This window comes from Dipteris shenzhenensis, chromosome 4 (assembly GCF_047967505.1).
Source record: "Dipteris shenzhenensis isolate YYH24624 ecotype China chromosome 4, Dip_SZ_1.0, whole genome shotgun sequence".
Lineage (NCBI taxonomy): Eukaryota > Viridiplantae > Streptophyta > Polypodiopsida > Gleicheniales > Dipteridaceae > Dipteris > Dipteris shenzhenensis.
In genome coordinates, this window is record NC_141599.1 from 41,138,936 (window position 1) to 41,165,644 (window position 26,709).

The 26,709-nt window shown below is 42.6% G+C and overlaps 1 protein-coding gene across 1 annotated transcript; it reads left to right on the plus strand.

The window, feature by feature from the left end:
- The first annotated feature begins 13,730 nt into the window (after positions 1 to 13,730).
- Positions 13,731 to 18,078, plus strand: LOC147902875 (trihelix transcription factor DF1-like). Its single transcript, XM_087373881.1, has 2 exons — positions 13,731 to 14,792; positions 15,983 to 18,078. The coding sequence occupies exons 1-2, from the start codon at positions 14,143 to 14,145 to the stop codon at positions 17,493 to 17,495; spliced, it is 2,163 nt and encodes a 720-aa protein (XP_087230007.1). The 5' UTR covers positions 13,731 to 14,142; the 3' UTR covers positions 17,496 to 18,078.
- Positions 18,079 to 26,709: the final 8,631 nt, after the last annotated feature.

Sequence of the window (26,709 nt, forward strand, 5' to 3'; positions counted from 1 at the left end):
TTGTGAATAGTTGAGACTTGATGACCAACATGAAGTTATTAATAGTGCAATATTTTAAAAAGAAAACCAAGTTTTTAAAAAAAAAGTGTTTGTGTGACTAGTAAGATGGCCAAAACCGAAAGGAGAGAGGGGGAATGGGGATGTGGGATGAGGTTTAGGACCTTCTCTCATACGACACTTTTCTATCGATGTATCTGAAGTCTTTGCAAAGGATTGCTCTAACCCATGTTCTTAAAGTGTCTCAGATTCCTTTTGATTGACCTCAACGACTTCTTAGAAGCTTGGTATCTAAATCTATGGCTAGTGGAAAGCAAATCCGTCTTTACAAAGGAGTCAATCATAAATTAAATCCATTATGACAAAGCTAAACTTTTAGGACCTCTATGTCTCACTGGAAAGCACTCTAAGACCGAAGCCACACCTCTCTATCATCTACATATGCTAGAGAAGAACTTAGAGCACTTCCCCATGCCTGCTACAAAAAGTGCTCTCCTAGCGCCACTAGGCATCGTTGAAATGCCTTATGTTGCAGCGTTGTAGGTTCCTTTCTCCTAGCATTGCATCGCTAGTCCAACAACACAATGGCCGAGCATTCTCAATGGCCAAGTGATTTTGATGTTGCATGCAATTGGCAGAGACATGCCGCAATATTCTTGCCAAGTCAATAGCCTGAACCTTTTGGACCTGGAGTGCTGAAGTGCTAGGCAAGCAACCTTTTTTTTTTGGGGAAGGGGGGGGGGGTTGGGAAGGAAAGGGGGAGGTGGAAAAAGGGTCCCACCAGCAGCGTACGGTGTGCCACGTGAACGCGCGCAGACGTTGACTGGGTGGGGCCTACCAAAGTTGGCGCGTCAAAAAAGAATTCAACAGTAGCTTGTAATAAATCAACAACAAAAACCGGAGGTGATATTCGAGGGCGGTTTTGCCAAGGCCGAAGGCGGTTTTGTAGGGCTGCTCTTCTGAGACCTCGTTTCGTCGACGTTTCAGCAGAAAAAGGCCGGCCTTTGGCGTTTCTGTTGCGAGTTGAGCGTACGTTCCACGTAAAATCACAAGACCAAGGCGAGCCCACGTGATCGGCCCCCTGCGCGTCGATATTTCAGCTCAATATGCCGGTGTTTGCCTTTCCTCAGGCCCTTGTCGCGTAGAAGCACGAGCTTTTTGGGTAATATCAATGCAAAGAGATTGATTGAAACATTGAAGTCGTGGATCGTTCGCTCCTAAAAGCTCGTAGAAAGTGAATGAGAGACAAAGGGGTGGCCGAACGGTAGCCCAAAAGGTGTATTTATACCCACGGAAGGAGGGTCCTGAGTCCTAATAAGCGGTGGCGTTGACAGCGATGAGGGTGTCTGGTAGCATTAGATGTGTTCGTCAAGCGGTTAGCTCGAGTTTTGGCGGTGGGGTTTCCGGGTATCTTCACTCACAGAAACTGGTAGGATTTTGACGAGCTTGTGTGTGTCATCTACGGACGATCATGACGAAGCCGGCGTCAGCGCACGAGGTACTGACGTTATCAAGGAAAGAAGCAAGTCGGAAGAACCATTGATTGATTGATTGTAAAACAAGCATGATTTTGGACACTGTACAGTCTATTATTGCTGCAGGTGACGACACTGCTTATGACAAAGCTGGTTATAAAATCGAACACTTATAGATCTTATGTAGCTTGCCTATGATATCTCTCCCACGCTTATATCTTGTGCTTAAGACTAACTAATTGTTCTCAAGGACCTGTAAATCCCCCGACATCTCCTTGTCATTGCCCCAAAATTCTATGTAATCCCATATAAAAAATGTAATTCCATCTTGCTTCTCATTGGACCAAAATTCTATGTAATCTCATTTAAACAATGTAAAAAATTTCATACATTTGTTTTGGCAATCGGTAAATGAGAAAAAAAACACCCAACGAGATGAACATATCGTCACCAATTTCAGGCCTCAATTGTGATTAGCACGTCATGTGCACCTACTCTTAAGCTGCAAGACTCATATGCTCTTTAATCTTCATGCAACATTCCATTCTCGAAGGGCTCAAAACTACCTCCTAATATATGAAATTATGAAAATCTTCCAAAACAACTTTCTGCACTTTCTTTTGTCATCAGATCTTGAAATCCTTCATTTCTATGGCCAAAACAAGAGCAATACAAAACATCAACATTGTTTTCCCTTTGATTTTCAAAACTCTCTTCCAAAACAACTTCGTGCACTTTCTTTTACCATCATATCTTGAAATCCTTCATTTCTATGGCCAGAACAAGAGCAATCCAAAACAACAACATTGTTTTCCCTTTGAGTTTCGAAACTCTCTCATATAAGTTTTTTGTTGAGAACATGAATATGGCTAGAATGATCCTCTTTCAACCTCATAACCATGCTTGACTTGGAAAATAGCAACATCCTTACACTACATGTGCTCTACATGTGGCATGATCATATGTATTCAAATAGCATTTGTGGGAAGGCATAGAAAGTGTGAAACTCGTGTCAAAAAAGACATGATATCGTTGATCTACAAGGGCTAATGGATTCAAATCCTTATGCACTTGTTGCTCGAGTAAAGGGTTATTACCTACCCATATGGCAAAGAGTTAGCATGCTTGATCGAGGAGGTCAAGGAGGTCAAGGGCACTAAGATCAGCAAAGATTAATGGAGACCCTAGCAGTGGGATTCTTATGTGGACATAGACACAAACAAGGGTTTGGGGTGAGAGGTCTAAGGGTGGGGGGTGTAATGGATTCAAATCCTTATGCACTTGTTGCTCGAGGAAAGGGTCATTACCTATCCCATATGACGAAGAGTTAGCACGCTTGATCAAGGAGGTTAAGGAGGTCAAGGGCACTATGATCTGCAAAGATTAATGGAGATCCCAGTAGGGATTCTTATGGACATAGACACAAACAAGGGCTTGGGGTGAAAGGTCTAAGGGTGGGGGTGTAGTCATAAAAGGGGAGGGACAAAGGAAAGGGAGGAGTTTTGACGTCAAAATCCATAGTATTTCTATTGTTCATTTTTAAATTCTTTTAAATGCTTTCTTCGATGAGGTGTATCAACTCCGAGAAATTCAAGAAAGAACGTACTATCCTCTTTGAGAATGGACTACAACTCAATCCATGCTTGTCCAAGTGGTTGTTTTCTAATCCATAGAAAAGACTACGAGCATGCTCATGATGCATGCCCACTTTACCCTTGGTAGATGACACATTGTGGATTCTCACACTGGAAATCTAGTGACACATTATGGATTCTCATAGAAATATAGTCATGGAGGCATGTGGAGAGCTGGTTAACTGAGTGCAAATAGCTCTCAAATAGGAGCCATGAAAACTGCAATTTGGGTTTGGTAAATGACATAGTAAATCCATTTGATCATTAGTCCAATTCTTGTTTAACCTAATGGTTGTGGTAAACATAACATCCCATCATGGCTCACAGTAAATAAGCAACAACCACATGTTAGTAGTCATTGCCGAGCAAGCACAAGGTGAAGAATATGGATCCACCATTGGAAGAGGACTTGGAATGATTGGGGGCTTACAATTGGTTGATGAGATTAATAGAGTTGGATGGAGTAGAGGGCATTTCATGTGAGGGGTATTTTAATATGGACCATGCATGACTACCTCAAACTCAGATGATTGCTAAACTACTAGATTGCAAATCTTGTAGTTTCCCTTTATCTCGTGCATTGGTAGATCTTCCTACTAGCTCTTTCATTATTCTTGTGCATCTTTCGCATGGGTTGCTTTTTTCCCTTGCCTAATCATAGCACCCCATGGCACTCATCTTTTACAAGGCTATGATTTCTAGATATCATCATTTCCCCCCACACATGTGGTCCCAAAATAGAGTCTCGATGATCACAAGACCTTAAGAAAAATATCTACAAAGTGCATAAAAAATACCTTCCTACAGAGCATCCCCATGAATGGGCAACGTGTTTTAGTGGGCGAGATGTATAAAAAATAGCTTCACTACTACACACGGGTCCTATTCCAACACTTAAGGACCGACGATTAGAGCGCGCAGGACACTAATCATCGGTAATCAAAGCGAGATTCAGTAAGGGTTGCTATATAGCGACTTTAGGCAAGCATCGCTATATAGCGACATTTAAAGAGCATCGCTATATAGCGACCTTCGCTATATAGCGACCTTTATTAGACTTGTAAATGGTTGCTATATAGTGACACTTATTAGACTTGTGAATGGTCACTATATAGCGACACTGAGACAGTTTCCTATAGCGACGTTTTACAGAGAGTGTTTTTTCTCATACCGACCTTAAAAGATAGTTTTTTCCAATGATAAATTTTTTTTCCTTTTCATACATGTTTAATCCTTTGAGAGAATAAAAGTACAAGAGCATGTACATCAAGCCTTTGAAGCCAATATATTCATGTCCAAGTTTGACATGAAAAAAATCAATGAAGAGCATTTACATCAACGGCTTCATCCTGAGCCAAGTCTAATGCACTAAACAAGTCTATTTCTAACTCTATACCGAGTTGATCTCCTATATCATCATCGTACTCTAGCATCGTATGTTCACCTAAGAGTACTTGATCATCTTCTTCAATAAAGTGTGGCGATTCTTGATGATCATCACCTTCTTCCTCAATATCGTGATCTCCATCTTCCTCCCATACAATGTCATTATGCGCATCTTCCTCTTGGCTCATATTGTGATCTTCATCTTCTTCGCTAGATCCATCTGGATCAATTGGATCCAGCATTGGTAGTGGCATCTCCATATCCACATCTCTATCTTCAAAAATTTGCTTACTTCGTGGTGCAACTTGGATCACGCACCACCATCTTGGATCAGAACGATTCAGATGAAAAACCACCTATATTGAAGATGGGTGCCAAATGCCATCAATTACATATATGAAATTATGCTTAAGTACATGCATCAATGGATCTTTAAAAATGAAGGCTTCGATTAATTAAATCATTAGTATGCACCTGCTCACAATGCTCGAGAAGAACAAAAGTATCACTTTCATCGGTCCAAAGTTTGGTGGAGTCTATTGCAAAGAAACCGCTATTGTCTTTTCTCACTATCGCATGGGGATCGTTGTAAATAGTTCTAAACCATTTTACATCAAAAATGAAAATACTAAATCGTCTGAAATCAATTTCATGGATTTCACGTATGGTTTGACAATAATCCAACTGTGAGGAGAGAAGATTGGTATCCGAAGCACTTGCTTGGCTATCTTGTGTGAAGTTAGCCATGACTCCACAATCATACGTGACTCTTTGAATCGATGCGTTCCATGCAAAAATAACCATAATGCGTACTGCAAAAGAGCATCATTAAAACAATGAAGATGCATCTATTTTATAGCGTATATTGCCATAAATAATTACTTAATTATGTCAAGAGGTAAGAAACTTACAAGCATCATACATCTAGATGATAACCCTCGCTCACGCTCGTTTATTATCTCTCCATTGCATTCGGCTTTACGTAGAGCTAGTTGTAGCCAATCAAGTGACATGTGAGTGGGGAGAAGGGCGAGATCCCGTGGATATGGTTGTGATCGCCTGTATATTACTCTGAATCTCGTCCTTGCATTTATTCTTTCTGCTTTGGATGCTTCGTATCTCTCAATCCACTTCTGCATCTCCTTGCTATTGAGGATACAAAACTTATTGAATTTCTCCATTTTCTCTTCGCTCATCTTTCTTTTAATCCCTTTTCCTTGGGGAACCTCACCAACGATGCGATCATCATCCTTGTTATGCCAAGCTTCCGGCATATCGAGATCCGTGGATACAAGAAACGCCGTGATATATACTAATGACTCTTGCACAAGCCATCCCTCTACCATGCTTGCTTCTGGTCTTGCTCTTTGTTTTACAAATCCCTTCAAAGTTTTCATAAACCGCTCGAGAAAAAACATCCACCGACTATGAATGGTACCTGCAATGGCCACCTCATCAACTATGTGCACAAGCAAGTGCACTTGAGTTGTCATAATGCTCGAGGGAAAGTGCTTCTCAAGCAAGCATACGGCTTCGATGGATTTCACCCTAGCCTTCTCGATGCTCAATCTGGAGATCACTTTTTAAGATATCCACCTATTTCACATGCCCATGTAAGATATATTCATATTCAGATTAAATTGAAGAAAATGCAATCAATGCGATTTGATAGTAAGCATACCTCACAATACCACTAATCTTAAATATAGCAATTCTAACATCTTCTTGTAAGCACCCTTTTATTGTAATTGGGAGGATGAACTACCAAAGAGGCTATGTGTTAATTTTCATGCTTGATTTTCAGAGGTTAAGGACAAAAAACGAGATTTGGTGAAAGAAAGAAGACTCACCTCTTCTCTTTTTAGTATTTCTCTTCCTCCTCTTTCTCCTTGTTTGTAGGCTTATGCTTGTCTCCTCAATCCAATCCCTTTCAGAAGTTGCTTCTCTAAACTCCTCCTTCCTCTAACAAGTTATCTGAAAAATGGTATGTTTCCTCTCTTTTTTAGGGCCAATCCACGAAACACCGAGCGGGACTTTTCCAAGTAAGAAAGTGCTTCCTCTTTTTTCCTTTTGTTATTTTCGTTATTTGCATTGGCCTACAGCTAGCGCATAAGGTGCTAGCTACAGTGATGGGCGTAGGAACCCTCTCTTCCTCTCTCTTTTGTTATTCCCTATTCTTCCCCTCTTTTTCTCTTTTACTCTCTCTTTCCCCCCCTCTTTCCCTCATATGCTCATGCATAAGCATAAGCATAATATTTCTCTCTTTTTCTCTTATGCATATGTCATGAGCATATTTTTTTCTTCTCTTATGCTTATGCATGAGCATATGTCTCCTTCTCCTTCTCTTCTTTTTCCCTCTCTTTTTCTCTTCTTTTCATAAGCATATGCCTATGCCTATGCCTATGCTTATGCTTATACATGAGCATATGCTTTCTCTCTTTTTCTCTTATGCATATGCTTCTTCTTCTCTTTTGCTTCTTATGCTTTCCCTCATATGGTTTCCGCTTCTTACCCGCTCTTGTTTTTTGTTTTTTGTTTTTGTGTTTGTGTCTACGTTTGTCCAATCCCCCCAAATTAGACATGGGATCACGTCACACATCCGACGAGTACGGAAACCCTCGTAGGAGGAGACATCATGATCTCTATTCTCTAGAGAACTTTGATTCCACTCAAGTGACACCTCAGGGACCTACTCCTACGACTACCCCTAGCCCGACTCCTCTCGGGCGTGGCATTGTGACTACCCCTCCGGCAACTCCTTTGCTAGCAGCCCATGGCTTTGTCAAGAGTCCCGACAAGTTTGTCGCACAAATGACCGATGAGGAGGCAACGAGGTTCTTCTCTCTACTATCCCAGAGAACCTCAGCAAATATCTCCTCTACACTGACGGCTGGACCTATTGTCTAGCCGTCCCCTCTAGCCCCTTTGACTGAGGGGTCATCACCAAGGCATGCCCATCGTAAGAAAAGGAAGAGTAGGAGGGGTTGCTTATGTTGTGTTGACTGGGGAGATATAGATGAGTCAGCACACTCACATTCCTACAGGTCTCCACTTGGTCCCGAGACCTAGTTTTAGTTAGGTCCCTTGCCCTCTTCTACTCCCACTGCTACTCCTTACTCTGGAAGCGCTCGCACAAACACCAATCACTCTAACTCTGCCACTACCATGAGTCCTCCTTACCCGATCAAGGACCTGTGCTATCAAATCATGGCTACTAGAGAGATAAAGAGGACGCAGCAGTGATGGCCACCATGATGCGGTTGATGAGCCACCACTTTAGGAGCGGCATAGCTCTATTGACTGGCGGTACCAAGATGACCAAAAGAAGCAAGCAGTCATCGATGAGTTGGAAAGAAAATACCCTAACCTCCCAAATTAGGAGTTCAATGAGAATTACATGCGAGAGCGCATGGGTTTGGTCTTGAAGCATTGTAGATCAACCTTGCATACTTCCATCGCAAAGGAGAAAGCTAAACCCAGTTGGGTAAACAAAGCTGATTGGAAGTTTTTCAAGAAGTATACTAGGGACCATCCAGAAATGTTCGAGGGTCAGAGGAGGGCTGCGAGGAGACGGTTGGACTCCGTAGGTACTTGCAAGCGGATGGTTGGCATTTGAGGCAATCGTGGTAAATCTACTTCTTCTCATTAAATATATTATTCTATTTATTTTACTACATATTGTATGCACTTTATCTAACTCTCATAAATTGGGCCCACAGCAAGCTGTAATGGGTTGCCTTCTTACAAATGCAGAGATGAGATGTGCGTTTTGCGTAGAAACAAAGCCGTGGTTTATTGAGCAAGAGGCACTGGGAGCAATGGTCGATTGGGCTGAGGTGGCTGCTCGCATGGTATAAGTCTACTCCTACTTGTAATCTCACTTTTTAAACTGTTTTATTCTTTAAGTTCCAATCTAATTTCCAATTAATATGGTTTCACTCTTAAAATCAAAGCTCGAACATCCCATCAGTGAAGGTGAGCGATCATGATGAGGGATTAGGCTTACATGGCTTTGATGAGGGCCAGGGGTCAGCCGCAACTCATGAGGGCTAGGGAGCAGACGCAGCTCATGAGGGCCAAGGATCAGGCCAGCAAGACGAGGAGGACGACGACGATGATTCGAATGAGCAATAGTAATAGTAGTAGTTTGCATATCGCCATATATATGCTTTTGTATATCAGCTCATTTGAGCAATTTTGTATCACCCTTTTCGAAAGGGTAATTTTGTCACAAACAATGTTGTATATCTTCGACATGTATATGCTTCTGTCGCTTGGTTCATTTGAGCGATTTTTCCTTTCCACAAGGAAAATTTTGTAATAAAAAACATTCTTTTGTAATTACTAAATAAAAAACATTAGTGGGGCAAAGTCGGGCTTGCTGTGGCCCTGTTTAGCCCAACTAATGTTTTTTTAAAGCTTCTGTTAATCGTCGCTATATAGCGATGTTTACCAGTGTCGCTATATAGCACTTATTGCAATGTAAATAACGACCTTTGCGCTTGTCAAAAAAAAACTTTTTAGTGTAAAAAAGGTCGGTATTTTCGTCGGAAAAGGACCTATGCCTTGTAGTGCTTCAACAATGAGACAAGGTGACTAGAATGTGAGATGCTAGGGCTTCAATAATCAGTATCCAAGTGATTGAGACTATATCTCAAATTGAAAAAGTATTTTCCATAAGTATTATGGTTATTCGAGACCTAACTATGGGATGAGGTGAAATTAGAAGTCATAGTGCTTGTATCTTTCTCAAGCATTTCATGGAGGTATTAAAAGCAGTCAAAAGGCAAAAGGCACACCCTAAGACATGCATGGCTAAAGGTTGGCCAATTCTAGAATCAATGTTTTATGTGACAAAAGTCCTCGTCTAGCTAGATCCATCCACATCTTGGATTTTGAATGATAGGGATGCTCCAAGTGTTGCAATTATTAAGGAGGTGGTACATAGTTGAAAGTGGATACCTTTTGTCTCTACAACTATGGAGGAAAGGATCCAAAGGTATGCATAAATTAAAATCAAATGGGAGGATGGTAGGAAAGCTTTAAGGCAAAACAATAGAGGTTAAGCGATTCTAGAGGAGATATGTGCCTTACACCCAAAATGCTTTGTGAAATGGCTAGATCTTGCATTTCAGATGCCAAGGAATGAGGAGAGCTTGTAAGTGAGCAAAAGAGAATTTGCAGGGCCAATCGTGATATTTTTTTAGGACACGGAGTATAATCTTTTATTTGTTTTTGGCTTCAAATGCATTGGCTACTCTTTTGGTTTCATCTCTCATGTATACCTCGTTGTGGGCTTTCTTACGCTAGTGTCGAGGATCCAACCTAGTTAAAGGTGACCTCAATAATATTAGAACCCCACAAGACTGAATGAGTGTTCAAAGTGTTCAATTTTGTGTCAAATGGTTTAAGGCAGTCTATCAAGAAAATCTAAGAAGGGATCACTAATTTCTAAACAATTGACTTCACCAAGTTCTAAGTTGGATATAGACACATTTGGGGCTGATCATAGAGAGTCCACATTTGTGCTACCTCACATTTTGAGTAAGCAACATTTGATCTTTTGATTTTAGCTTGCAAATACATGTTAAACTTATCTTTATGAGGAAACTACTAGGGAGCATTTACATTCTTTTGACAAGTGTTTTCTCACCCTACTGGTTGCATGACACATGGTGGTATGTGGTCCAAATTCGCATCTTGAAACAAACAGGTATTTGAGAAAACAAAGGTTGCAGATGAATAGTAGCTATTGTCGTATTAAGCATCCAAGAAATTGCCTCCACCTCCATTATGGATGAACATCCCACTCAAATATGTAGACAATAGATTAAGAGAAACAATTCACGTCTAATGACTTCTTTGATGTTGATGTGGGAGACGTAATGAGGAGGCTAGCACTACTTTTGGAGGCAGAGTGAAGCTTGATGCCAAGTCCTGAGAAGGTTCGATCGAAGAATAGTTATTCTATCCCTCCATTACATAAATGTATGTCATTATGTTGAAGAGTGACTACTCCTATTTTCACATGTAATTTAGAGAATCGTCATTGATTGTTGAATATGGATGCTATTGTGGGGCAACATCCAAGTCATGAAATGTAGAAAAAGTTTAGTTGCATGAACACCCATGAACCAAATTGCCCTTGATGGCATATGTGTGCACAAATACGGAACCCACATAAAAAGCATTTATTTTTCCAGAAAAAGAATCTCCCAATAACGTAGAACACTTTGAGACATAACTATTTTAAAGCAAATGCTGATGTTTGTTTTAGTGGCAACTCAGTGGTAAGCTTTTAGGTTTATGTTTTGTGGTCCCAAATCTTAAAGTGCATTTCCACATGATGTAGGAGGAATTTAATACTGCAAAATAGCAGGACAACGAGGGAACAATCCATGATTGAATCCTCCATGTCCTTGACTGATTAGTGAAGAAGTCATCAACAAATCTTTCGACCTTTATTAATGGTTGGATGGGGTTGAATCCTAATAGTGTGGCTATCTTCAACTAGTTTGTTAGTTCCATTTGCTCGTGAATCTGCGGTGCAAAGGCAACAAAGATAAGTGGGAATGCCACAAATACCAACTCGTGAATCCAAGGGGGGAATGCACTCTCAGATTGTGGGAAAGGAGTGTGATGGATGTTTGAATGAAGCATGAAGGAACAACTAGCCAAAAGTGGAGCGGGCATGTACCTTGCCTCTCATTGGTTTCATGTGTGTTGCACCCTTCAACTAGAATGCTTGGCCAGGGTTTGCAATAGGCCAATGATCTAACAGCTTGAAATGTGCCACATGGTTTCGTAGGATTTTAGAGTTTCATAAAATGCTGTACAATGTACATGGCAAAGAGTCAATCACTAACATTCACAAACATTGTGACTGTTCACATTAGGATGACTACTAATAAATAAACAAATGCATTTCATCCTCGTAGATCATCGTCGGACGTCCTCGACAGATTCAGAAGTTCCGGCGACAAAAACAAACTCATTCCCGCTGTTCCGATCCTCGATCCATGCAATGAGCTCGAGATTCACACCCCAAAAAAATGGCCAGCTCGTTCGCTGTGGACCTCCCCATCTGATGGCGATGGATTCACGTCATGGTGAAGAATTAGTCGACGAAACATGCCATTTCACATTTCAAATACGCAATCCCCTGCTGCTCCACGACGGCCGGTTGAATCAAATTTTTTGTTGGGTCTTTAAATGTCGGGACGCTTTCGCAGACTGCAGTTAAATTTTTGTGTGGGGTGCCACTGCAACAATGCAAAGCTTGGGCGTTTCGCCGAAGGTTGCATGCACTTACGATTTCTCCACTCGAGGAATCGGACAAAGTTTTTTTTTTTGGGGGTGATGTGCAGCTTGGGCATTTCCGCAGCCTGCAGTTACGATTCGCTGTTCGAGAAATTTGACATGGAGATGTGATCCACGCTACAGCTACTGTTTGTGTGTACTGTGTGTGTGCATGTGGTGAATTGGAATTATGAATTCGTGGATCCATAATCCAGGTCAAATAATGCAAAAGTTGCTCACCTGTCAGCGTGAAAAAGTCTTGAGTGATGGCAGCCAGCAGCATGTGGCAATGAAATTACGTGACATTGAAAGACATAGAAAGAGAGAGAGAAAGAGAACTCAGAACTTTACCATGTAAAGAGCATTCATACAATCAGCCCAAAACGAGATGGCTGCGGAGAAAAACCAGCTAGTCATTCGCATCGTCATGGTGAATCATCTCCATTCAGTCATACAATTGAGCGCACATAGAGATGCCTACAGAGATCGCTTTGAATCATCTCCAATCTTCACATCGCAAAGAATCACGGTGAAAAAAAATGCTACTTAGTTTCTTACAATCAGCGCAAAAAGAGATGGCTACAGAAAACACCAGCTAGTAATTCGCATCGCCACGAATCATCTCCACGCTTCTTCTTCACCTTCGTATCCGCAAAGAATCACGGCGAAAAAAAAATCTACTTTCCTTCGTATACAATCAAGATGGCCATAGAAAACGCCAGTCAGTAATACGGATCGCCATGAGAATCATCTCCCAATTATCTTCTTCACCTTCACATCCGCAAAGAATCACGGTGAAAACAATTCTACTTTCACATCGGCCAGATTCATCGGCATCACCGGCCAGCCTGCCAAGGGAAGAAATCGAAGTTGAAATCCCTGAAGACATCCTCGCCTGCAGGCCACAATCATAGGAGCCACACCCATGCGTCTGTCCTGCAGTCTGCGAAGATCAAACCATCTCGAAGAGATTAATCATTTGCAACATCTCCTGTTGATGTCTCGCTCACATCCATCCATCCATCACTGTAGGAAGCAGAGAGTAATCCTCTTCAGCTTCTGCCGGCCATCCAATGATGCATCATCATCACTGTTGAAAGCAAGCAATAGATGGGGCAAAGTATAAGTACTACAAATTGTCTTTTAAGAAAGGTATAAGTACGATAAACAATGCTGGAGCTCTTGATCTGGCGGATGTCGTCTTCTCGATAGTAAAAACAGTGGAATCCATGCATTTTGGGCGCAAGTCGATTTCAAGGGAGGCTTTGTTGTTGCCAGGCTTCGTTGTTGTCGACCAACACTTACCCCACACACACACACACACACACACACACACACACACACACACACACAAGCTGAGCTCAAGGCTCCATGCTCCAGCTTTCCCATTGAGATTGCCAAAACGGATGATGATGAATGAAGGAAGCATCGATGGGCAGGCAGGCAAACAAACGATGATTTCAGCCTGCACGCCTGCAAACTTAATAAAAAGGCGATGCAAAAGTTTCAACCAGGGGGGAATGAGCTAAGCAAAGTTGTCTGTTTATAGCTATGGAAGCTCGAATGGAGGAGGGTATCACTGAACCAGTGCGGGTCTTCAGCTGAGAAAAGCTCATCGGTTACCCATTGCCTCAAAAAAGACACACTCTCTCTCTCTCTTTCTCACAGCTTCTCATCAGCTACTTTCGAGTCAACTGTCAAGTTTTCCAGCCACCCATCATCTCCTCCATTTGCTTTCATATCCTACCTCTCCTCTCATCCCTTGCCCCCTTTCTCTCTCCTTGCTTGCCTTTGCTTGTTTATCTCCTTCCTAGCTCCTTGTAGTCTCCTCCTCGCAAATCTCTTTTCCCACTCACAACGATCATTCGGTAGCCGTCACTTTCTCATTCTCCTGCCTTCTCCCCCCCCCCCCCCCCCCTCAGGTTCCTTCTCCTTTCTCACCCTCTTGCATTGTAGCAGTGATTTGCTTCCATTGTCTAAGCAGTGATTTTGTAAGATCGCTGCTATCATCCCTTGCCTTCCACCTCCCATTTCCCTTTTCGCACCATCTACTGCCTCCTTCCTTCTCCTTCACTCTTTGCATCGACCGACGCTCATTCACAGTATTTTAGTAGCTCGGCCATTCCCCCCCCCCTTCTCACTTTGCCTTCACCTGCCCATCATCTCTCCTCTCTCTCACTCTCTCTCTCACGTTTCCCCCCCCCCTGAGACTTTTTCTAATCACCATCTCTAGATAACCTAGTCTTCTTCACCATTCACGATGTCTGAAAGGCATCTTCTAGATGCTTGCTCATCCTGTTTCGAGATGTAGCCTTCTCGTCTAAAGAAAACTCGAGCAGCCCCTTCCAAATATGCAGGCAACTGGGCAGTATGGGGTGCCCGACGTACCCCAGTATGTGGTGGGCAGAGTTCCGACGACCCACGCACACTTGTTCAATCTCTCTCATGAAATGTCTCTCTCGCCTTCTTCAGCCCATAGCCATCCTCACAGCCACTCACCGCACCCTCAACACCCACACCACCAGCAAAATCACCCTCATCAGCAGCAACCGCTTCATGCTCAGCACTCACAGCACCAGCAACACCTTGCGCAGCCTCAGCAGACGCAGCCGCAGCAACATGGGTACGTCCAGCAGCCCCAAATGCAACATCCTCAACCATTACAGCCACAGCCTCAGCAACAGCACCATGTTCAGCCAAGCGCACAACAGATGTTACAGCGGCCGGGCGGTCTGGGCTCGGATTCACCACCAGATGCTCCTTCTCCCATTAGTAGCAGGCCGCTAGTTAACAGCAACTATAGCAAAGCACTGGTAGCCGTAAGAGAGGAGTCCCTTGATGCTGAAGAACAAGACGTCTTAGGGGACGACGGAGAAAGGGGCACGTCTGGGAACAGATGGCCAAGGCAAGAAACGCTTGCGCTCTTGAAAGTCCGGTCCGATATGGATGCAGTGTTTCGCAATTCAAGCCTGAAAGGTCCCCTCTGGGAAGAGGTATCAAGGTAATTCACTCTCGTTCGCTTGCTTGTGAAACGAATGAGATTGAAGATGGTCATGGAAATTTGCTTGGAATCAGCTGGGATTAGTCTGGGAGACCATCTCAGTAGAGATCGGAGGATCTTTGAACTGATAATTGTTCATGGAGATTCTGTACGATGAGATTTCGTTACGGTTTCTGTTAGCCGCGGATGATGCCGTTCACTGTTGATACGCTGATAGCCTTTTAGCTAGATGTCTTGTAGTATAATGATACATAAGCTGGATTCTTGCAGTAAGTACATCCTAGATGCGAAGAAGTTATTAGCCGTGGGAAGCAAGATGCCAACGGTGAAGTATGCAATGAGGATGCAATCAGCGAGCTTTGTGATTTAATATCATTGCTCACGATCGATTGAATGCAGGATGCGAGTCTTGTCTCCCTGATTCACGTTCTAGGGTTACCTTAATACTCCCACTTTCATGTCTCAAAGACCTTGCTCTGCTAGATTCCTGTAGAATTTTCGGAGGGAGATGATCAGAAGAGCACGGTCTGCTTAGGTAGGGTTGGTATCAAATCTAGTTTGTCATTACCGGCCTGTGAAAGCCATAGCGCCAGATGTTTTCATGAAAGAAGAGATCGAAATTTTAACGCTAGCCGACTCAACCATCGCGTCTTGACTCTTCATCTCCGTTTCGTTGATGATTTGATCCTCGACAGAGCTCGGTTACTCCCGGTAGAGAATCCCATTTTCCTATAGCTGCGTGCTTTGTTGTGTCTGTTGATCCTTGCGTGACCCGTTGCAACCTCCCTCCATCAATCGCGTTCCGTTGCTGAGAATTGTAAATTATTGCTTGCTGCTTTTTCCCGAAGATCGACGCTCTTTCCCATCAACCACCGCCAGCGTTTGCATTACCGGGACAGCTTACCATCCGTTACAGCCTGTAGAGTTGTTGGTTGGTGGCTCATCTTCATTCCATTTTTGAAAAACTATCATCACCCTGTTGACCTGTAATCCATGCTTGCGTCCCCCACGTTTTCATGAATACGTGCCGACATCTCACCGTGACACTCTCCTGCACGCACTTTGTCACCGTTACACAGATCAAGTTGCATTCATCTCCGTGAAGGATCTTTCTATCTTCAAAAGTCTTCGTTTCTAGCATACCCTGATGGCTGTTCTTCTCACGGCCCTTCATCTGACTTGATCCTCAGGAAGTTGATGGACATGGGCTATCACAGAAGCGCGAAGAAGTGCAAGGAGAAGTTCGAAAACGTGCACAAGTATTACAAGAGAACTAAAGATGGCAGGGCTGGAAGGCAGGACGGAAAGAGCTATCGATTCTTTGATCAGCTGGAGGCTCTCTACAGCAAGGCCGTGGAAAGCGGTAATGGAAATGCTAAGAATCCGACTGGCCTTTTGACCGCGAGTGCTGGCAACGGCGATACTGGTGCTAGCTATGGGATTGGAACAAGCGCAGCGCCGAAAGGTCGAGGAGTTTTTGTACCGACGACTGCTCCTATCAAACCGGTCGGTATTGGAGAAAGAACCGGGTCTGCTGCACCGAAGCCTGAATCAGATTTGAGCAGTGGTCTCAATTTTTCATCTGATTCCTCAGATGATGATTTTGAAGATCCTGCTGACAGCGAGAATCCTGATAGCAGAAAGAGGAAACGGAAGTCTTCAAAGAAGTACTTGCTTTTCTTCGAGAGCATCATGAAGAAGGTGCTTGATAAGCAGGATCAAATGCAGCGAAAGTTCTTGGAAGCCTTGGAAAGGAGAGACCACGACAGGATGATACGGGAGGAGGCTTGGAAGAGGCAGGAAATGGCCAGATTGAACAGGGAGCACGACCTGAGGGCTCAAGAGCTCGCCCTTTCGGCGTCCAGAGACGCAGCTCTGGTTGCCTTCCTTCAGAAAGTAACTGGACAGACCTTGCAACTTCCTCAAATAGCTTTGCAAGCTCAACCTACAGCAATCGTCCCAGCTGAATCGCTTGATCACTTTCAGCAGGACAAGGAATTCTTCGACCCTGCAAGTACCAAAAGGTGGCCCAAACCGGAAGTTTTGGCATTGATTAAGCTCCGGACTGCACTGGATCAGAAGTTCCACGAGCCTGGTTCTAAAGCTATACTTTGGGAGGAGATTTCTACAGGGATGTCCGCTCAAGGCTATAGCCGGACTTCAAAGAGGTGCAAGGAGAAGTGGGAGAACATCAACAAGTACTTCAAGAAAGCCAAAGATAGCAACAAGAAACGGCCAGAGAATGCAAAGACCTGTCCTTATTATCATCAGTTGGATGCTCTCTACAAGGAAGGAGTACTGGGCTCTCATAGCAAGCAGCTACTGTTAGAGAAGGCTGAGGAAGAGTCTGAGAACTTAGGGGAGCAACCTAATGGGAGTAACACTAGGGAAGACAGTGGACAAGCGCAGGAGGGAGATTCAGAAATCTTGGCTATCATGCCAGCTCCTGAGAATGAGCCAGCAGCTATGACCACCAGTAATGAAGGTGGACTGCATTTCTTCACTAGTCCTGAGAACGGGAACAATGCAAGCATGAAGAACGTCAGAGCCGTTGATTCTGGAAGTGTCACTCCTCCAGCTACAACGTCTTCTAATTTGCCTCTCAACTTGGACAGAATCAATTCTGCTAAGAGCTTCTCAGGCTCCAGCAAACCATTGCACACGGATCCAGCTCATCAAAAAGAAATGCAGTTCAGCATGTAATTTGAGTTCTGTAATGCCAGAAAGACCTAACCTATCGCAGAAGACGAAATCTAAGCCGGGAGATCAGCAGCTACATCGGTTTGGGATTAGTAGCAACGATGCTTAAACTTATTGTTGCAGGTGACTGATCATCTGCCCTCATGAATTGTTTGTTAGTAGTTTATACCGAGTGCAACATTCCATACATAGGTAGGACGTACAACACACTTCCATCAACATGCTTGTCTATACAGCATTAAAGTAGTGTGTATGAAATGTACAATTGAGAAGGTAGAGCATGATGAACTATGTGATACGTATCAGCAGGCTTGTCCATAGGTTACCCTAGAGCAGTAGTAGTAGCGATAATAATAATGTTATTGTGTGCAGTGAATGTGCAGTGATCGGTGATTCAATTGTAGCGTTTCTGTGAATTAGCTGTGTTTTGACTTCACAACATTGTGAAGCGATAGACTTCTGGTGTGATTCCCTTTTGTAATATTTTTGGTTCAATAAGGTTGTGAGCTGACCGGCAGGCGGAGGATGCCGGTGGAATAAAATTAAGCTTTAGTGTATTAATTCAGTCCTGATCAATGGAATATAGATGGTGTCGATTGATATGTTTACACTTCGTATCCCTTGTCCTTGATCGCGTAAAGCTTGTGGCAATTCTTTTACTACGAATCTACCCAGTTAAACTCAAGATCTGACCTCAATTATATGTCCTACAGTAGCTGTTCAGTGACCTGCAATGTGCTTTTGTCGCAATGAACGTTCTTGATCTGTCTGAGTCCTGCACCTTAGTAACTGATGTTATCTAGAGTAGGAGACGCGTTCGACTGATGTTATCGAGACTAGAAGACGCGTTCGCCATAGATTGACCACACATTAATACTACACCACTTCGTGTCCCTCGTCTCTTGATCATCGCTCATTAAAGCTTGTGGCAATTCTTTTACTACGAATCTACCTAGTTGAACTCTCATGTAGATCTGACGTCAATTACATGCTCTACAGTAGCGGCTCAGTGATCTGCAATGTGCTTTTGTCGCCATGGACCCTATTGAACTTTCCGAGTCCTGCCCCTTAGTAACTAATGTTATCGAGAGTAGGAGATGAATTCGCCATAGATTAACGACACAATAGTACATCACTTCGTGTCCGTTGTCTCTTGATCATCGCCCAATAAAGCTTGTGGCAATTCTTTTACTTCGAATGTACGTGGTTGAACTCACATTTAGGATCTGACCTCAATTATATCCTCTACACTAGCGGCTCAGTGATCTGCAATGTGCTTTTGTCGCCATGAACCCTCTTGAACTTTCTGAGTGACAGCCCCTTAGTAACTGATGTAATCAAGATTAGAAGACGCATTCGCCATAGATTAACTACACCGTACTACACATCTTTGTGTCCCTTGTCTTTTGATCGCCCAAAATTTGTGGCAATTCTTTTATTACGAATCTGCCCAGTTGAACTCATATTATAGTTGATCTGACCTCAATTATATGCTATTCAGTGATCTGCAATGTGCTTTTGTCGCCATGAATCCTCTTGAAATTTCTTGAGTCCTGCCCATTAATAACTGATGCTATGGAGAGTAGAAGACGCATTCGCCACAAGTTATCCTCACAATACTACACTTCCTTACACTTCCTGGCGTTAGTGTTTTGCTTTATACACATCACATTTTGCATCCTATTTCTTCAGGTGCCATCCGAAAACATACAGAAGAGACTATTGAGACAAAAATTAGTCAAAAAATACTTCAACTTTGTGAGCTACCCTGAAAAGTGGACTTGGATGTCATTCTTGACATGCTTGTTGGCAATAAAAGTGTTAAAACAACTCGAAGGTGATATAAATTTGGTGGATAATGTGAATTGTAAATGGAAGACATTGTGATGATCTAATGTAAGTAGTTAGAGCAACCTCATAACCAATCTTCTTAATGGAAGCTAAAAGTTCTATAACACTTTTCAATCAGTCAATGTTAATCAACATAGAAATAGATAGAAAATCCCAAAATCATAAATCATAAATTTCTCTAAGGGAAAGGAATATAGGCGGACCCATATGTAAGTAGGGGTTTAAGTATTACCCTTTAGAATGGACTTTGTATGCATGCAGGGTTTTCTAATACTATCATTCTTTACATGCTTATTGGCAATTAGACCTTTAAAGCAGCTTGAAGACTATGTAATTTGGTGAATTTTGAAATGGAGAGAACATTGTGATTGCTTGATGTAAGTAGCTAGAATAAGAAACCTATACAATCTTCTAATGCACATCGAGATTTTAGATTTATGGATAAATTTTCATGAATTAAGGTATCACAATGAATAACAACCTTGGGATGTTGAACTGTCCATACCGAGTCCATACCAAGGTCAAGGTGGTAGAAAAAGAAAGACAAATGCTAGACCTCTAATGCCACATAATTGCAGTGACTAGTGTAGAATAAGGTGAGGTACTTTTCTCCCACAAACACATCACTAGAGAGCAGCTAGCAAACTCTTACCTCACTCTTACTTCAATTTCCAATAGGGGACTTATTTGGTTTAAGAGATTTCAATACATGTGCAATAACTTATGGCCTTCACTAAGTTAGAACATGCCTGAATGACACAAGTAATGGAGATACATAAACAATGTAGTAGCTTTGGACATTCCAACCTTGATTTCCAATATAGATTTTATGAAAATGATGCATATCAAAAATAGGAAGGAGTACAATAGTGAAATTAGCTTTTTGACAATTTGTAGGGATTTGGGCATTGTGATTAGTAGAAAATGTGAAGACAAAATTTAGGTATTAAAATGGTATGTAAGAAAACAAACATGCAAAAGTGCAAGAAAGCATAGAGAAAATTTTAAGTACAGGGATCTCGGACATATTTTAATGAAAAAAGCCACCACTAGGAGATGTACGTAAGATGATGGGTTCATTAATATTAGCCATCTAAAGACACCAAGACGACCTTCAAGGACATAAGCCCCCAATGCTTGAAATGTCTCCCCTAATGCTTGAAACATCGTCCCCAAGGTGGAAATGAAAGCCACTAGCTCTGAAGCATGTTGTGAGCCTACAACAATGGAATTGTACTTTATATCCACTGTGTTGATGCCTACAATTGTCCAAATGACCTATGCCAATAGTTCATCTCCATAGACTCCTTAACTTTCTTGATGCAAAAGAGGTCATGGAGCAAGGAGCAAATCCTAGATTTGGATGGTCATGCAAAGTTCTGCTAGACCGGGGTCAACAAGCATTAACTTGTTGGCAAAGTCCATTTAGATCTTGATGATGCTCTCTCTCTCTCTCTCTCTCTCTCTCTCTCTCTCTCTCTCTCTCTCCAAAATCGATGCTATAACCTCAATCCTTTTTTCTGGTGCTTCTTATCAATCTCTAGTCGACGACAAGCAAGTTAGTCAAACATAGTCAGACATGGATCTCACAAGCAATGCATTTGTCAAATACAAAATGAATTTGTCCACGGAATCCTTTGGATCATATAAGTTTCTCATAGGGGTATTGGATAGTCACAAGTAAACGATTCAAGTAGTTCCAACTCTGAGTTATTCATCTTGGGGAATCATGAAAGGAGATCCCGATAATCGAACTGTCACTCATGGTGTCAATTGAAGCTCCATTAGAAGTTGCAACTAGGACAGGGATTAGCTGATCCACCAAACACATGAGAGGCCTTACTCATAGAGGTACACAGTATATGAGCATGAGAGGTAGAGTTGACTCGCTTCACACAGAAGCAGGTCAAATACACTCAGATCTAGCTCATGTCGTACAGGATCAGGCCCGCTTCATTCAAGAGTAGGCTAGTCTTATCCAGGGGTTCAGACAGGACATCTCGCAGCTCAAGGAGGAGTTCACCTCTATCCATACAGTCCTAGGGAGCACATCAATTGTAGAGGCATGGATTGCGAGTATGCAATCGGTTATTGAGAAAACAATCAGATGTATGGATGTGGCCAAGCGGGAACCAGTGAAGGCAACTATCTTGGCCACTCTCGTGCAGCAGCAGAGAGGGCCAATAAGGCTCTCAACATCAAGGTTCATGGCATTTCCCACACCAAGAGTACACTGACGAGTGACACACCTAGATTTGTGGCCACCACTCTAGGAGTAGCAAAGCATGGTATTAAGAAGACCTGGTGAGTTGGAGAGACCCAAAACCAAGAGCAACCCCTCATTATACGCTTTATGATGCACAGGCGCAACTTGCTGCTTTATGACGTAGATCCACCCTACGAGATCACCCATCAATCTCCATGGATGAGGATCTCATCCCCCTACAAGTAGAGGAGAGATGCATTCTATTACAGGAGCAAGATCAGGCCCGAAAGGATGGGAGGTGGGCGGTAGCACACGATGGGTGACTCGATGTCTATCAAGCATAGGGTCCTTCTCCCACATAGGGGGGCGGGGTCTATGGGGATCAGACATCCGAGACCCTATCCTGCACCATTTGGAACTATAATGGTACCTTATGGTTGTTTTCCGGGAATTTCTCAGAATCATATACAGGTCGTGATATAGTCTTATACACAGAGACACATCAGAGTCCAAAGCATCCTCTACCAGTGTGGCCAGTGGCTATACTTGAGAGGCGGCATACAAAGATGAGACGAGGGACATTGGAGGAGTATGAGGGTCCCATGGAATAGTAGTTCTCTATAGGTATTATCTTTTAGGGTCCATCTCAATAGAGAAGAGAGACCCACATTCTAGTATGTTACTTCCCCCCCAAGACCTCACACTTTGCCCGAGATGTCCGAGAGGAGATTGAGACATCACCATACATAGCTCTCTACCAAGATGTTGTTGATTTCACGAGTCAAGAGGAAGTCCTCCTGGTTGGGGACTTTAACGCGAGGACACGGACGTGTTAGGTATCACTCCTTAACTTCAGACATGATTCTAATATGTTGCCAGATATTGACCTAGAGGATGTAGATTTGATGTCAGCCTCAATGGGGATAGGCAAGCCTCTGTCACATCATAGGGCAGGCATTGCTAGATCTTGAGAGGATTCATAATCTCATTATTTATAATGGTCTTGGCAGATGGCCCTCCTCAAGTGGTTTTACTTGCTTCTGTCAGAGGGAGCTCCAGCGTTGTTGACAACATCATGGGATCCCTGCCTTTACCTCATGCATAATTTACTGACTTTTCCATTGCACCACTACCCCCTGGGGCTGACCATACCTCCTCCATACCTATCTCTTCTTCTGTATCTCCCTTCTATGCCTTGTACTACCCTTCACCCCCCCATCTCTCACAGCACTTACTAGGATATACAGTTCGAGTGTGGTCTTTAACCTAGGTACTCGGCATGCCTTTATACGTTCCTCACATATATTGACTTTATACCCCTAGTAGAAGATCGAGCTGCCCTAATCACCTACTCACTTCATGAGACTACACTTCACACTTTCCCTCACACTACTCGCTCTACTTACCCACCACCACTAGGGATTGTCCCTTGCAATAGTTGATACGATGATGAATGTAAGGCTTTGCGCCACCAACTCAGATTCGAAACCAAACATAATCTTCCAACCAAACCTGACACGATATGCAAGTACCGTCTACTGGTTCGTAGGAAGAAACAGGATTTTATCTGTCAAAATGAGGAGGAATTATTGAACACTTTGTTTAGTAACAACTCCAAGGACTTGTGGCGGAGATTTCTAGAAAGACGATCCCCTTCACCTATCACCGATACTAAAGTTTGGTATGATTCTGCATCATCCAAGCTAAGCTTGGATCGTCATCACTATAGCTTGATGCAACGTTTCACGTCATTACCTACTTATATCGAGTCAGATCATATGGAGATCACACCTTTGGGTGCAGTAGATTACCATGGTTAGCAATGTCTTCTCCATGGTGCTATCAGAGTCATGGGACTAGAGATGTTGGTTTGCACATACAGTGAGATGGTTTGAGCGACTGGGGTTACATATGGATAGACTTCTGCCCTTCTAGTATAGCATTGATGCACCGTTATCCCCAATTCGGTATCATGAGGACAACTAGATCATATGGGAGGATCTTCGATAGCTACACACATTTCAGACTTGGTTGGAATTGAGCAAGCTCCTAGTGAAGCTCAACTTCTACAGAGAGCATTGCCTACATATCTCAGATGAGGGGTTTATTGACCCACCGAGGTATCCATGGGATCACTTGCCCCACTCATTGAGTCCATGGATAGTTTCATGTCTTTTCACATAGACTCCGCATTGAGAGTGATCGGGCAGAGGGTATGCTAAGGAAGAAGTGTATATGCACGTTTTTGCAACCTACAGGAGTTTGAGTCAAAGGAACATTTCATCTTCATGTGTTTACTATGATATCAGAGGACATTTTTATTGCTCGTTCAGAGATAGATTCGGGCTGTTATCCTGATTTCTCTCTTTCTTGGATCAGAGGTCTTGGTTGCATTCATTCATGAGGTCATTATGCATTGTGAGCACTTACTCCAATCTCAAAGACATGAGGAGCATACCCTGGTGGACTCTTCTCAAAGCATGATCACAAATTTCTTCCATCTAGCAGCATACCTCCCTCTATAGGTCATAGGCATGATTGAGACCTAGAGCCAAGGACACGGTAGCTTAGACAGAGGACTAATACACAAATTACAATTGGGGACATTCCCTCGATGTTCAGAGTGGGGGTGAGACCGGCAAGGGTGACTGTCACCCTTGTTAGGCATAGAGTTGTGACCAGAAGAGAATAGAGGATTGCATCCACAAGGAGTAGGCAACTCATAGGCAGCATTCTATATCTAATTTCATGTTATCATTGCCTCGACCTTATTGAGGGAAGGGACCCTGCTGACTTGGAGCACATTTCACTTTATATTATGTATTATGTATCATGATGATAGCTGCTATGATGCTGATGAGGAGGACACCTTGTAGATGACTACTTTCTGTGGATATGACTATGTAGGATACAATTTTTTGGCTTTTGTATGAGTGTGGATGCTCACTTAGTAGCTCCACCCTCCAGCTAGTTTGTATCAGGTTTCTCAGATTCTCATAGATCCACCGATCTTCCGAAGACTTTAATAATATCTCTCTCTCTCTCTCTCTCTCTCCCCCCCCCTAGATTCCACTTTCTTAGCCTCTCCCCCTTCCTCCCCTCCTTGCCTAGCTTCCACTCTTAGCTTCTCAGCATTGCAAGGAAGAGCTTGCAAGCTTGCCAAACTTTTAAGTTCATAGTTCATCATCGGGGCACCACAGTGTCACAGTTTGTAGTTCATCACCACAACTCCAAATTGGGCATCGAGCCACTAGGCCAATAAGCCTAGGTTAACAAGTCAATAGGCTGCCATACTCCACTCCAATTCAATTTATAGATCACTTCCTAGCCTTCAGTTCAATTCGCAGCTTCACAATTTGACTCAATTTAATTCAATTTAGCTTGATTTTCTTAGTTCAATCCAGTCCTTTTTGCAAACCTCTTCTTTTAATTCAGTTCACTTCACTCACTCCACGTTGGGCTGAATCCTTGGCCTAACCTGGAGATTAGATCTAGGATCATGATTGGGATAGTAAAATCTATGCAGGCCAACAAGGAGCCTCCCAAGTTGAAGTCATTTGCTCCTTCAGACTTGCCCATTACATCTTTGTTGTTATCAACATCGGCACCACTTCCTATGCAAATACTTCTTCGAGATAGAGGATCATCTAAACCCACAGGAGCAAATTTATTATTTGCAACAAGAAATCAAAGAGCTCAATCTTTAGCTTTCAGCCCTTGGGAGAAAAGTGCAAGATATGGAGAGGAGTGGGATGCAAGAAAGTGTTGCAAAGGTCATACACAAATGTGATTCATACCCACCAACATCAATACTTGTCTCCATAGTTAGGGATATGATCACCAATCAAATGAGCTCAATCAAGTAAGAAATGACTGCAAATCTTAGCAACAAAATAGAGCAAAGCTTTATGTGGAACTAAAAGAGTAGGAAACCAAAGCATGCAATAATATGATATTACATATTAGGGGATTGAAAGATGGCTTCCTTAATGATAATGAGGAGAAAGACATACATGATATAATTGTATGCCTAAAGAAAGAAGTACCACAATTTGAATGGGACAAAATTGACATATGCAATATTAGTCAAAATGTACACAAGTATACCTATACTTTAGATGGAAGGCAGCAAGAGTTAACATACTCAGACCAAAAAAAAAACTTGAGGTGTACAAAGATCTAGATTTTTGAGAAGCTCACTCCACATTCAGCTTAAACAAAGAAACAATGAACTCAGCAAAGTAAAGGAACCATGCAAAGGAGGTAAATGGACGGTTTATCGAAATGAGAATGCCTTGATTAGGGAGTTCAAATCTAAACCCAAGGATTCTTGGCCTTAAAATTATATTATAGAGGCCACTTTACAATAGTATCATAATGTAGCTCTAATCTAGAATAACTTGGAAGCATCTAGCTCTATCCTCTAGGAATCCAATGAGGCAATTTTTTATGTTTGCCCTTTATCAAGGTGGTTTAATTTGTCTAGGAGATCTTCATAGCCATGCGATACACCATCAGTGCCTTATCAGTGCCCATCTACAATTCATGAAACCAATCCTTTCAACTTTCATTCCTCGTCTTGTGGAGGATCATCTTAAGGGTCTTTGTGGTTGAATACGTAAAGTACTCCTACCACAACAAAAACCAAGTTGCTACTCCTTACCTAAAAATTAATATTTCCCTTTATCATCCTGCTCCTAGACCTCTTTGCTTTCCCTTCACAAATCATCTCCTCCTTGCATCTCCACACTGAGACACCCTACTAGTAAGCTCTCTAAGCAAAGTTCCACTCCATAGACCATTTAGAGCTAGCCTCTTATCACCATAATCTGTAGCCCTCACAATCCACAGTGACTCCTTCCTTGAGAACTCAAGTCCTCCTACCACTCTCTCAAATCTCCCTCATTGTTATTTTTTATCTGCCCAATTTCCATCACTCCCCATGCTTACACTAATGACCTACACAAAAGTAGACACAATTTCCATCGATCCCCATGCTTGCCTTGATGTCCTACACAAAACTCAAAAACTCATGTGGGTTTTTTCCCATTTTGAGTTTGTTATAACTATATGCATATTTCATTCCCTACAAGTTTGTCAAATTTTTTCGTGAGCTTTAGATGTGTGGGGGGGTAAAGGCCACTGTACCTTAACCCCGGT

Coding starts and splice junctions, on each gene's coding strand:
- LOC147902875 (XM_087373881.1), top strand. CDS start 14,143: ATGCAGGCAACTGGGCAGTATGGGGTGCCCGACGTACCCCAGTATGTG. Junction 14,793..15,982: donor CTCTGGGAAGAGGTATCAAG/GTAATTCACTCT, acceptor CTTGATCCTCAG/GAAGTTGATGGACATGGGCT.